General features: G+C 45.7%; 1 protein-coding gene and 1 long non-coding RNA gene across 2 annotated transcripts in view; one reads left to right on the top strand and one right to left on the bottom strand.

Moving 5' to 3' along the window:
* Positions 1-2,329: 2,329 nt before the first annotated feature.
* On the bottom strand, positions 2,330-10,135 carry LOC137613714 (uncharacterized). Its single transcript, XR_011038974.1, has 3 exons — positions 9,998-10,135; positions 8,964-9,116; positions 2,330-2,848 (listed from the first exon to the last, which is right to left on the bottom strand). It is a non-coding gene; the product is annotated as an uncharacterized lncRNA (long non-coding RNA).
* LOC137613713 (reticulon-4-interacting protein 1 homolog, mitochondrial-like) overlaps positions 9,739-13,137 on the top strand; it is a 4,834-nt gene continuing 1,435 nt past the window's right edge. The window contains exons 1-7 of the mRNA XM_068343122.1: positions 9,739-10,311; positions 10,467-10,618; positions 11,191-11,259; positions 11,408-11,532; positions 11,848-11,896; positions 12,000-12,136; positions 12,278-12,461. Of these exons, the coding sequence (XP_068199223.1) occupies positions 10,014-10,311; positions 10,467-10,618; positions 11,191-11,259; positions 11,408-11,532; positions 11,848-11,896; positions 12,000-12,136; positions 12,278-12,461 (1,014 nt within the window). The 5' untranslated portion in view covers positions 9,739-10,013. The remainder of the gene's footprint in view (positions 10,312-10,466; positions 10,619-11,190; positions 11,260-11,407; positions 11,533-11,847; positions 11,897-11,999; positions 12,137-12,277; positions 12,462-13,137) is intronic.

Genomic DNA, 13,137 nt, shown 5'->3' with positions numbered 1-13,137 from the left:
GATGCTGCGGTCACATTACAGAGAAGCGGCACCAGGCGCGCGCATCCTCCCTCCTCCGTTTGGCCAAAGTACCGGAAAAAAACCAGAAAAGACGGAAAAGAACGATGTCCAGGATGACGGTCGGTTGCTTTGGAGTGCTTGTGTTCGCCATATGTTTATCAGCACAGGTAAGAGGCTATCAGGTCATCACTGCTGATCGATTGTTATTGATTAGATATCGGTTTTATCCCCATAAGGAGCGGGTGTGTCTTTAGTTCCTCTCTTATTTCCTCCTTTACTTCCACGCACCTGATCTCAGACTCCAGAAACTTTCATTTAATTAAATTCTTTACTTTTGCTCCTAAATTAAATTAAAATCCATTCCCACAAGTTCCGCGTTCCGTTTCGCTCACTGTGGAATTAATGATTCAGGGGCTCGTATTGTCTACCTGCGTGGAGGTGTGTGTGTGTGTGTGGGGGGGGGGTATAAAGTTTCTCCTCTCCTCAGTGTTCCAAGGGAAACCCGACACCCCCCGTGATGAAAACAGGTCTCTCTTATTGTTTTTAGTGATTACGCACCCCCCCAATCAAACGTCAGAATGATTATTTTAATGATATTTGCGGCTTCGTGACGTCATCCTTAGGATAAAAACGCTGTTTCACCTCTTCCTCCTCCTCCTCTTCCTCCAGCAAGTGGCGTCCAATAACAGCACGGGCTCGGCGGGGAACTCCACCTCCCACCCCAACACCACCACCACCATGGCCACCGGCACCTTCAGCACCAACTCCACCTCCCCCACCGGCGCGGGGGTGTCCCTGCACCCGCAAGCCGGCGCCCTCCTCATCCCCGTCGTCATGGCAGCGTCTCTCCTGCAGCGCTACTGCTGAAGACCCCCACCCCACCCATCCACCCACGACCCCCCCCCCCCTCTTCACAAGACTAACCAGGATGGACCCCACAACCTTCTCCTTCTCTTTAAATCATGGCGAAAATATGTAAAACCAAGACATTTCTGTAAATTTGTGGGGGGGGGGTCAACCTTTCCAAACTGGATCAGCATCCGCCCCTTGCTTGGACACCCCCCCCCCCCCTGGCTGCCTCCCCATCACCTTCTGGACACCCCCAGACCGTCCCATGACGCGTCCCGGTTGAATCTTGGACCGCCTGAGTGGACAGAGGTTATTTTTGTGGCTCTACCCCCCCCCATACCCCCACCCCCCACAATCAGAATATCCATGTAAATGAAGCCCCCCCCCCCTCCAGATAATCCTTTCAGTTGGTTTCCGTTAGAAATGCGTGACTGGTGTCACTTCCTGCCTTGTGATTTTTAAAGAGTTGTGGGTTTGATTGACGCCCCCCCCCATTCAGAACCAGGAAATGACTGTCTGTGAACCCATACGGGACGGGGTCGATGTTCTAGATTTTTATTTCCCCTCTATAGTTTATATTTTGTATAAATGGGAATGTTCTGTTTACTAGTTTGGATTTAATAGAATGGAAATCTGTACAATAAATTAAGGGGAAAAAACTTCTGGTGCTTCTGTTTTAATAATCCTGTTTTCTATCAAAACCCTCCTGTGTTGTTGTCATGGCGACGGCGGAACCGCGTCTCCCGGATCCTCTGTTCCGGATTTGTCTGCCCCCCCCCCCCCCACAGCCTCCTGATAACATTTCTGCTCCATCGTTTTGTCTCTCGGAGGAGCAGAAAAAGCTCCAGGAAAGACTTTCAATCCCTCCATCCTCCGATTATAAGCAAACACAGGTGTGAACAGGTCCAGAGGGAACCGAATGTCACATCTGATTACTGGTTCAGACCCAACTCAAACCGTTACGCGCGTCCCGGAGCCGATTCATCCAACCGGGCCGTGACGCACGGAAATATACGGACGCGCGTAAAAACACTAAAATCTGGATTATTTTTTTTGTAGATTTCGGGACAGAATTCTTATCACTGATCGTGTCACGTGGTTTATTTTATGTTGATCTGGTAAACCGTTCAATAAAAGCTTCAGAACCGATTACAAACCGACAATAGACCCCCCCCCCATCCCACCACACGCTTGAGGTTTGGCTCGGAAATGCTGCAGCCAAACCGCGCGTCATGACGCATCAGCTCAGACTAATGTCTCCCGATCCTCTCTGCTGCTATTACCCCCCCCCCCACCCCACCCCTGTCTATTATTTTTTTTCAAACCACTTTTCAAACACTTACTGCTGGATGTTGACTTTCTAAAAACGACTCAGGGTTCTTTGTTCCTAAACGCTGCTGAGGGTTTGGTTTAATGTTCCCACTTTTGTTCTCAAGCTGTCCCCGCGTCACGTGATCTGACCAAACAAATAAAGAACGGCTTCAAATCAACTCTTTATTCCTTTTGTGCACAAACATCAAACAAGGACGCAGCAGGTCTGCAAACTTTAAACCTTCACATCCAAATGAAAGCTGACAGTTTGCTGACACTGATTCGTTTAATCTATTTGGGATTCGAACCAACAGTCAGAGGTTGTTGGGTTTTTTTTTACATTTTACACACACATTCCACTTTGTTCATGAATTCCTGGGGGAGGAAGAGGAGGATGGAGTGCAGACCCCCCCCCCCTCCTCTTACAATCACGATGCTGACTCATGAGTCTCAGTAATGACGTCACCCTGTTTCACTTCTCACCTCGGGGCTCCAGTGTGTTTCATTTCCTCCGTTATTTGCTCTTTTACTCCGTTTCAGGGGTTGTCAGACTTTTCTGAATGAGGTTCTGGTTCTGAAGCAGGAACAAAGAACTCGGTTTAGTTCCTGTTTTGTCTCCAGTTGATGAAGTTCTTTGTCTCTTTATCCTTTTCTAATCCGGTCAGAGTCTTTCTGCTGCCAGGAACACCTGAAAGTGGAAAAAAAACCCAATAAGTTAATAAGAAGTAGGATTTCCAGCTCATGTGAAAAACAGATTCTGTCATAGTTTCAGTTGAACAGGCCTCGTTTAATTAGTCACTGATTAGTATTTAGTAAGAAGCAATCAGACAACTGGTGTCAATATGAAATAAACTTACTTCAATTTCAAATAAAATAAATTAAAATAAATAAAATTAGTCCAATTCAAAATTAAAAAATAAAATAAGTGGATCAATAATTTTATTTTATTTTAAATTGGAATAATTTCTCTTACTTTTATGTTCATTTAAATTATTTATTTTTCTTTATTATATTTTCAATTCAGATTTATTTTTGCTGATTCGTGTCCATCTCTTTGGATCCGGTTCTGAGTCGGATGTGCCTGAACGTCCCTGAGTTTTGGGGTTCGGACGATCAGCGGACCAGGAATGACCCCTGAACGCTCCAATCAGCTTCCTGCAGGCGCGTGAGCCGTGACGACACGCAGATCTTTAATCATTGATCGATTCATCAATGATTCAGACGCCCGCTGGCGTTGAAGGGACCGAACCCCGTGGACCCAAAGCGGAGGACCCGCTGCCGTCATGACGTGCTTCTAAGGGGGGGGGGGGGCATCATCATCATCATCACCACCAACAATGAAGCCCCTCTCATGACCCCTGAGCTGTGAGTTCAAAAATGTCTGGGTGTCTCCATGGCAACGTCGTGACCGACATCAGATCCACGTTCCCCGCCGACCCGGATCGGGTGTCGGGACCGGAGGAAGACGCGTCTGCCTCCGGTTGCCTAGGAGACTTACAGTAGGGTTTAAATAATTCACAGGATGTATGGACGCGGCCCAAAACACACACCTGGGGGGGGGGGGGGGTGGAACACTCCAGCTTCCGGTCCGGATCCGGTCGGTCGGTCTGTGGCTCATGAATAAACCGGATGAGGTTCCGTGCGTCACTCATCCAACCGGCTGATGCATGATGGGAGATGACGCGAGTGGCATCCTTTAAAAACAGCTGTTTTTATTGATTGATTGATTCATTATTATTGATTTTTTTTATTACTAAAAATATCCTTATAAATGATTTCTCCCTATAAACCATCAAGTCTGCAGTGACGCGTGGAAAAAAGTTCCAGGAAATGGATTTTCAGTTCTTTTCAGAGGAGGGAGGTCAGTGATCAGGCCTGAATAAACCAAACCTCCATCTGGGGGGGTAATCCACAACCTGGCAACCTGAGAGGACTTCTTCATGGCTTATAACTCGTTTTAAGTTCATTTATTCATTATATAGATTAAAGTCATTCAAATAAACAGTTTAATACATGCCCCTTTTTATTTTGTTGCATTGTGCCATTTTATTTTATTTTTTATTTTACTTTATCATTTTATTTTATTCTTTATTTACTTTTACTTTATTTTTTATTTTATATTACGTTTTCATTTCATTTTAATATTTATTTATTTATTTATTATATTTTTTATTTTACTTTATTTATTTTTTTATTTAATTTTAAATTAATTTCATTCCAGTTCAAGACAGGATTTCTCACATCAGCAAAGCTGCATTCGTCAAACATTAGCTCTACTGACAAAAGCTTGGAAACAACAACAACAACAACAACAACAACAAGCAGCTGACGGAGGTGACCTGCCAGATGAGCTTCCATGAAACCAAAGGTTCAGTCAAATGTCAGCGAGTCTCTCGCCTGAGGAACCAAATTCTTGATCCAAGAAGCCAACCACAAACAAAAGGAAGCGTCTTCTTTGTTTACATGTTTACTCAAGGAGCAGAACTATTTACACGTATTTACATGTTTACAAATCACCTCTGGCCTCTTTAAGGTTAGCTGGTGAGAAATCTGATGTACAGGAAAATAACTTTGATTAGAATTAAAGGTGAAAGTTGTGTGTGACCTTGTGACAACAATAATACTCATTTTTAAAAATGATATTTTAGTTGTTGTTTTTTTTTAGGTACTTAAACGCATCATCTGGTTTCCTGTTTGGCCAAATGTGGTCGCCATGGAAACCAAAGATGCTCGTCATCGACTCCCGGAGGAAATTACGCGAACGCGTCAGACGGACGGGAGAGGCGGGAAACAATGGGGGGGGGGGGTTTGCGCGTCTTTGCGCGTAAACGGCTCCATCCTGGATTCTTACACCGTCATGCAAAATCTCATCTCGCCACGAGCGTGGCGTGACCTGTGAAACATCCCGGGGGGGGGGCGAACCTGATTTCATAAGCAAATCAAGGTTGGAGCCCAAATGCGCACCTCGGAGATCCAACCACAGATCTGGAACAGAACGTCCTCTTCCTCCTCTTCCTCCCTCACCCCGCGGAACGACACCTGATGCCACGTGACGCCACCTGTTCGATGGGAACACCCCCACCCACCTGTTCGATGGGAACACCCACCCACCCACTGCGTGTCAACGCAGCGCTACAGGAGTTCTGCAGGAGTGTCCGTGAACGCATCCTGCGCGCAACGGCTGCTGAATACACACACACACACACACACACACACACACACACACACACACACACACACACACACACACACACACACACACGTGTCTCAGGACCAGCTGGTCCCCGGTGCATCTTGGGAGTCAAGGTTTTTCCTACATACAAGCTGCTCTCACCTGTCGGAAACATGTGACCCAAAGAAAAACAGAACATTTTCACACTAAAAAAAATGTATATTTTTTTTAAAAATTAAAAAAATCCCAGTGGTTTTTCTGCCTCACATCCGAACTGTGAGTCAGGAAGCAAAAAGGGACTCGACCCCACCACCACCCGAAACCCGGAGGAACGTTTGGCACAGGATCTGCTGACCCTGCTGCTAATGGAGTGATGATTTCCGCTTCCCCCACATGGATGAAGCTCTCCTCTCCTACAGGCTGTGAACGCCTCACGGAGCCCTGACGTCTCAAAATCTGTCATTCCACATTAATTTAATGATCAGACAGAAATCTGACGTGACAGGAAGTCGGTGCGACTGTCAAAATAAATGTCTGGCAAATGATTTTTCATAAATAAGCAACAATTATTTATTTTTTTTCTGTGAAAGTAGATAAAATTTTATTTAGTAAGAACTCAGATGCTAACTGCTAGACATCAGTGATCTCATGGAAATTATATAAAGTGCTTTTTCAATCCATTGATTCTGTGTCTATTGTGTGGGATTAAAGTTGTGTTTGTGTTCTATTGTGGAACACAGACTGGGTGTGTTAAACCCAGACAGACTAAAACACACATTTAAAGAGCGTCTCAGTTTACACCACACACTCCTGTATGTACATAAAGCTGCACAATGACTTCCACTCTGTGTCATTTTGTTCTTTTCTTATTCTAACCCACTTTTCCCAGAGACAGATTTTACCTTTTTTTTTCTTCTTTTTTTTTTTTGCACGAAGGGAATTTAAATATAACAAAAAAAAGGGGGGGGGTGTGGGGGAAAGAAAAGACATTTCAAGAGTGTTGTGGATTTTTAAAAAGACAAACAGACGTCGTTCAGCGTGAAACACTTACGGGGGAACAGTAACAATCAACACACACACACACACACACACACACACATCACACTGTGTGTGTGTGTGTGTGTGTCACACACCCAGCTGCTCTCAGACGGACTTTGTGGACTTTTTCCTTGATGATATCTCATTAGCAGCCTGTCAGCTCGACCCCCCCACCACCACCACCACACATCCTCACCCCCCTCATCCTCCTCATCCTCCTCCTCCCATCCCTTCATCACCAGCAGGCTCTGACATTCGAATAATGAATGTGGCTCAGCTGCTTTAAAATGACCAGCGTTTGCGCGTGTGTGTGTGTGTGTGTGTGTGTGTGTGTGTGTGTGTGTGTGTGTGTTTACGCCAAAATTTGGAACCGAGTGAGACAAATGTGATGTCAGCTTTTACAGTGTGTTCCTCCTAATCCCTCAGATCAACGCGGACTGAACACGGTTTTATGTTCCTGCACTGGGGAGGAAATCTGCAGATAAGATGCTATCTGTGGATGATTCACCAGTGTGTGTGTGTGTGTGAGTGTGTGTGTGTGTGTGTGTGTGAGAGAGAGAGAGAGAGAGGACATTTTGCATCTGCATACCTTTTTCTTTTTTGCATAGGATTGTACCTGATAATGTATACGCAGGCCTTAAATGCACCAGAAGAGGAAACTTTAACGATAAAATAATAATAAATGCTAAAAAAATGAATAAACTAGACACGATTTAACCCTTTAAAGCCGAGTGTTTTATATTTAATACAGTTTGTGTTTCAGGATTTTGAGATTTCTACATCGTAAGTTTGATTTTTTTTTTCTTCTTTTAAAACCTGAAGTATATAATAAAAATGCACGTGAAATGCTGAAAAAATTCTGGATATAGCAAAAAATTATACGAATTAAAGGTCGTATATACAAATTGATGTCTTTTTTTTTCTTTTCTTTTTTTCAATTTTTCTCGTAGCTTCCATGAAGGCTTTAATTTCCAAAAATGAGATGTTTTTTTTGACAATTATTTAACAGTTCAGGCTTTTAAAAAAGTGAAAGCTCATTTTACAACTTTCAATGAGTTTTATCAACTTTAGCCATCCAGATAGCATTCGTTAGCTGCCGCCTGAACCACATTCACTCAAACTTCTCCTGATCTACAACCAGGATGGAAAAGCTTCACATGTTGGATCGGTTATGAAAATCATTACTGATGACATCACAAAACACGCCTTCGGGTTTCCTTCATGTTTTTCTCTGACCGCTTTACATCTGCTGATAACAGGTGTGGGGGGGGGGGCAGTTACCATGGAGAGAAACCAGAGGTTCTTTCTAAAAATAAAACCTCCAGCGCCCAGCTGGAGACGCGCCGTCCTCCCTTCTTTCCATCTGTGAAGACTCACAAGACGACGCTTTTAATAAACAAGCTTCGTACGATCATTATGGGAACAGCGGGTGGCGGTTCCCGCCATAACTGTTAGCGTTTAGCAGCGGCGCGCTAAGCGTCTGGAGACTCAGTAATTGCTTCTCAGGATGATATAAATCAATAAAAACATGGATTAATTGATTAAAAAAAACAACTTTTATTGACATTCCAGCTGAGCTGAAGTGTTTTTTTTGTGAACGCGGTGAAATGAAACCAGACTAATTCCCTTTTTTTTTTTTTTTTAGAGCAGCCATGTGATTTAGGCCACAGGTCCCATGATGGGGAAGGAGGACTGGAAAAAGATTTAAAAAATAAAAAATAAATAAATAAATAAAGGAAACGACCTTCCTGATATTTGAGCCACCGATTCAAAAAAAACAGCTCAGTCACTCTGACCCGATCTCTCGCGATAAACGTTTGTTTTTGTCGTTTTGCAGAACCACATCTCCTTCTGTCAGACCGGCTGTAATGATCCATCCTTTCCCCTCCTGGGAGCTGTGATCTTAATGATAATGCTGTTTTTGTTGCCTGGTTTCATGCTGAATCATAATCACGCCGCCTCTTTTCTCACCCTTTTTTCCCTTCGGAGAGAACATCGACCCTCCTTGCAAGAGGACGTCGTTTTGCATGAGACAAGTGTGATTTCATTTCTACAAAGCCTAAAATTAGGAGGCCAGGATGTGACTGACTTGCTTTCTTTTTCGGATTCCTGCTGGTGCGGCCGTTAGAAACGAAAGTCTGTCTTCACGATGTGATTGGTCATCGATGCAAAGCATCAAATCACCATTAAAACAAACGTGTGTGTTACTTTTGGAATAAACAACAGTTTTTTCCGCCCGTTCTTCTCATGTATTTGTGTGTTTGTGCGTTCCAGCCCCCCAGTCTCCAGCTGATGGAGCACTCAGCAGTACCTCCAGCGTTGAGTGGACCTCTCAGGAATAGGAGTTTATAATTTTTTCATGTCCTCTATTTGCTGTTTTATGGTAATTGACTATTAAAGCTACATAATGGATTTTGGTGTTTGAGCCTTAATGGAGCTGCTGTTGCTCTCCTCTATTAGGGTTCAGGCTTGTGGATGTTTTTGGTTTGGTTTGATATATCTTATATCTTTAGAATATAATTAAAGGATTTATATGTGCACGTATTATTTAAGTGTTTTTTGGACAGTTAATAATATGTAAAACAAAAAATACCGTGATGTTTTGCACCCATCCATCCATCTGCTGTAAAGGTTTATCCTTTCCAGGGTTGCGGGGGGGGGGGGGGGGGGCTGCAGCCAATCAGAACTCACGCTGGGTGGATGATGGTGGGATGAAGTTTGCAACCATCCACACTCACACCTACACCTACGGGAAATTTAGAGACACAAATTCACCTGTATGACAGGTTTTTGGACTGTGAGCAAAACAGAAACATCTCTAAATGACGAACACAAGAGTGGACAAATAATTTCCCATACAGGGATCAATACAGTTGATTTCTTTCTTTGTTTCTTTCTTTCTTAAACACACCACCTAACTGTGTGCTGTATACGTTAGTTTGATGTCACATTTTATGATATTTTGCTCATATTGTTCCGTTTAATAAGCGTTTTATTAACATTTGTGGTTAAACTGAACTGATAACACCTGAATCCTCACCTGAAGATTAACTGAGGGTAGTAATAATAATAATAATAATAATAATAATAATAATAATAATCACAACAACAACAACAACAACAATAATAATAATCACAACAACAACAACAACAATAATAATAATAATCACAACAACAACAATAATAATAATAATAATAATAAATAGAAAAAGACAAGTAAGTAAGGAGAAGGAGGAGGGACGAGGAGGGCTACGTCACAGCTTTTGTCTTACTTTATTGGCTAGAATATTCTGCTCCAGCTTTCTGATTGGCTGTTGTCATAAGTTCAGAGGTTAGCTGGTTGTGTAGCTGTCAAATCGAGGTGTGTCATTTACGGATTTTTCGTCACAATTAACTTTCTTTTCTTCCATTTTTTAATTCAATAACTCCTTCAACCTGCAGACGAAACTTATCGCTTCATGATTTCACCGACTGGTTTTATTTTTAATGTGTTTTAGCATCGACGACCCGCCTCTGCTAGCCCACTAGCTAGCTCACTAGCCGCCTAGCTAGTGCTAGCCTCCTAGCTCGCCTGCTAGCTAGCATAACAACACCGCGTCCTTCCAGATGACATGACCCCAGACTGACCTTCCACGCGGGTGAAATGGGTTCCGTCTCCGCCATGGTGTCGACCCGGTTCTGGTGTTCGGTCAGCGGTAAGGCCGCCGGCTGGACCGGAGCGTTAGCCGGGCTCGGCTGGAGGGTTAGCCCGAGGAGGAGCGTCAGCAGCTCGCCTCCACGCCGGCAGGGCTCCATGTCCGCCTGGGTCATCCACCGGTACGGAACCAACGAGGTTCTGGAGTACACGGAGGACATGACGTCACCCGCGGTCAGCCACCCCGGTGACGTCATGGTTCAAGTCCACGCAGCCAGTCTCAACCCGCTGGATGTGTCCATGAGGGGTGAGTGACGTCACAACCGCATGGTTTGGGGTGTTTTTGTGTTTGTGGGCGCACACACACACACACACACACACACACACACACACACACACACACACACACACACACACACACACACACACACACACACACACTCACACTCTCTCCATTGTCAGGTGGGTATGGCGCCACGTTGCTGAAGCTGAGGAAGGACCCCCTGTCGGTGATGGGGGCTGACGGCGAGTTCCCGGTGATTCTGGGCCGTGACGTGTCGGGCGTGGTGGTGGAGTGTGGGTCAGGTGTGACCCACTTCGCTCCAGGTGATGAGGTAAAAACTGCAGGTGACCTGTGACCTTTAGGGGTGGGGTAAAAGCCTGTTAATGTGCAACGATGCATCATCCAGGAAATGAGATGGGATGTCCGGTAAAATGCTTCTCTGAGGAACTGAGGTCCATCAAACGGATGACGGGGTACACAAATCGTCTTATAGAGCAGAATCACCGTTTTATTATAGGATATGTGATTTCCCATGTCTTCAACATGTCTGTAAATTCTTTTTTTTTTTGTGTTAAAACAAGTGTATTTATCGGCGTATTGTTCCCCCAACAAACACATTTGGATTCAGATCTGAATCATAATCTCAATCTGAGATGTTAGACGACGTGTCGTGACTCCGACGCGGATGAAAAGTAAAAGTTCACCCACAAACAAACATTACATTTCTACAATCCTCATCCATCCTGGGATTAAAAAAAAAAAAAAGTTTGAAATGACAAACAAGAACGCTGACTAATACTTTAATTGCTGATTACTTGATATCGCGGATTAAGGATTAAGAGTAGGCGGTGAAAAGGGGTGGGGTTCATGTTTGGCATTTCAAATGTCCCGTCTGGGTTTCAGGTGTGGGCCGCTGTTCCGCCGTGGAAACAAGGAAGTTTGGCCGAATTTGTGACGCTGTCTGAGTACGAGGTGAGACAAAGTTCGATGACGTCAAGACTGATACCTGTTTCCTTCCTGTATCGGGTCTGGTTTATTTGCCGTCTGATTGGCCAGAGCTAAAAAAATCAGTAACTAGAACCCCCCCCCCCCGTATTTCACTCCTGAATGTTTTCCGCAGGTTTCCCACAAGCCCAAGCTGCTGAGTCACGCCGAGGCGGCGTCCGTCCCGTACGTCGCCAACACGTCTCTGTCGGCGCTCGTCAACGCGGGGGGACTCTGCAGAGAGAGCTCTTCAGATAAAAGGCAAGAACCCCCCCCCTACCCCCTCTGGAAAGCCTCAGGTCACATGACGTCAAGAAAACACAAAATGAGGTGTTTCTGGGGTCGAGTCGATTTTTTCTGCTCGTTTTGCCTCTAAAATCTATTTTTTTGTCCTTCACACAGAATTCAGACACAACCTGTGTTTTATTCTATTTGATTTTTCACTCCCCCACTAATATATCGGCTTCCCGACGTGCAGATCTTTTATTTTCTGCCCACCCCCCCCGAGGCGTTTCCCGCGTGTTTAAACGAGTCACGTTTAAATCGACTGACCCTCCTGTCGCCGTTTCCTCCCAGAGTTCTGATCATCGGCGGCTCCGGAGGCGTCGGGACGTTCTCCATCCAGGTGAGACGAGTGTGTGTGTGTGTGTGTGTGTGTGTGTGTGTGTGTGTGTGTGTGTGTGTGTGTGTGTGTGTGTGTGTGTTCACTAATGATCCCCTCTCGTCAGCTGTTAAAAGCCTGGGGCGCCCATGTGACGGTGACCTGCTCCCAGAATGCCGCGGGCCTGGTCAGGGGGCTGGGGGCCGACGAGGTGGTGGACTACACGGCGGGAGACGAGTCGGCGCAGCTGGACGGGGTGGAGCGGTACGTATGGACCCCCCCCAGGGATGCCTCCTCATCCTCATCACCCCCCCAAACGGCTCCCTGACTTGCTAGCTCGTTTCCATGGAAACTAGGACTGATGCTTGAGTGGATGCTGTTTCAACTCCCGCCCCCCTCCCTCAGGTTTGACGTGATTCTGGACGGCGTGGGCGGGGCCACTGAGGAGTGGGCGATGGGCGTGTTGAAGCCCTGGTCCGGCGCCAAGTACGTCACGCTGGTCACGCCCTTCCTGCTCAACACGGACGCCGCCGGCGTCCTGCAGGGGACGGTCCAGGCGGGGTGCACCCTGCAACGCAAGGCTCTGCAGGTAAACAAACAGGTGTGAACGGGGGGGGGGGGGTCTGAAATGACTCATCAGTCTGGTGATGTCACTTCCTGTGGGCGTGGACCATTAAAGTTTGACGATGGTTCAGGGTCGGGAGAAGTTTTGCTTCACTTCCAGTCAGTCGATCGGATGTGTGTGTGTGTGTGTGTGTGTGTGTGTGTGTGTGTGTGTGTGTGTGTGTGTGTGTGTGTGTGTGTGTGTGTGTGTGTGTGTGTTGCTGAACCAGCAGTATTTCTCTGTTTGTGCAGATCGCAGCCGACTCCCCTCCTCTGCCACATACCAGCGTTTGTGTGTTTCTTGCCAAGCCTCCGGCCCCCTTTGTCCCTCTGGGGGGGGGGGGGGGGGGTGTCCAGCTGGTCTGCTATGGGGGCCACGCCCTCAGCGCCTCTGGAAAGCCCCTCCCCTTTGAATTGAACGGGGCGATCAAAGCGCGACTGAGCCCCCTAGTGTCCAAACGTCTGACCGATCCGGTTTGATCTGTTTGGAGGACGAGGGACAGAATAAACCTCACCATCAGATTACCAGATTAAAAGGGGGGGGGGGTTAATTTTCTGTATTTAATCAGTTTATTCAGTCAGATTAACACCAGAATCAAATATTTGAGTTTATTAGATCGGGTTGATAATTCGATTTCGGGTCTGATTTAAACAGATTAGAT

This window comes from Antennarius striatus, chromosome 19 (assembly GCF_040054535.1).
Source record: "Antennarius striatus isolate MH-2024 chromosome 19, ASM4005453v1, whole genome shotgun sequence".
Lineage (NCBI taxonomy): Eukaryota > Metazoa > Chordata > Actinopteri > Lophiiformes > Antennariidae > Antennarius > Antennarius striatus.
Note: the sequence above shows the minus strand (reverse complement) of the source record. Positions and strands in the feature narration are given on the sequence as shown.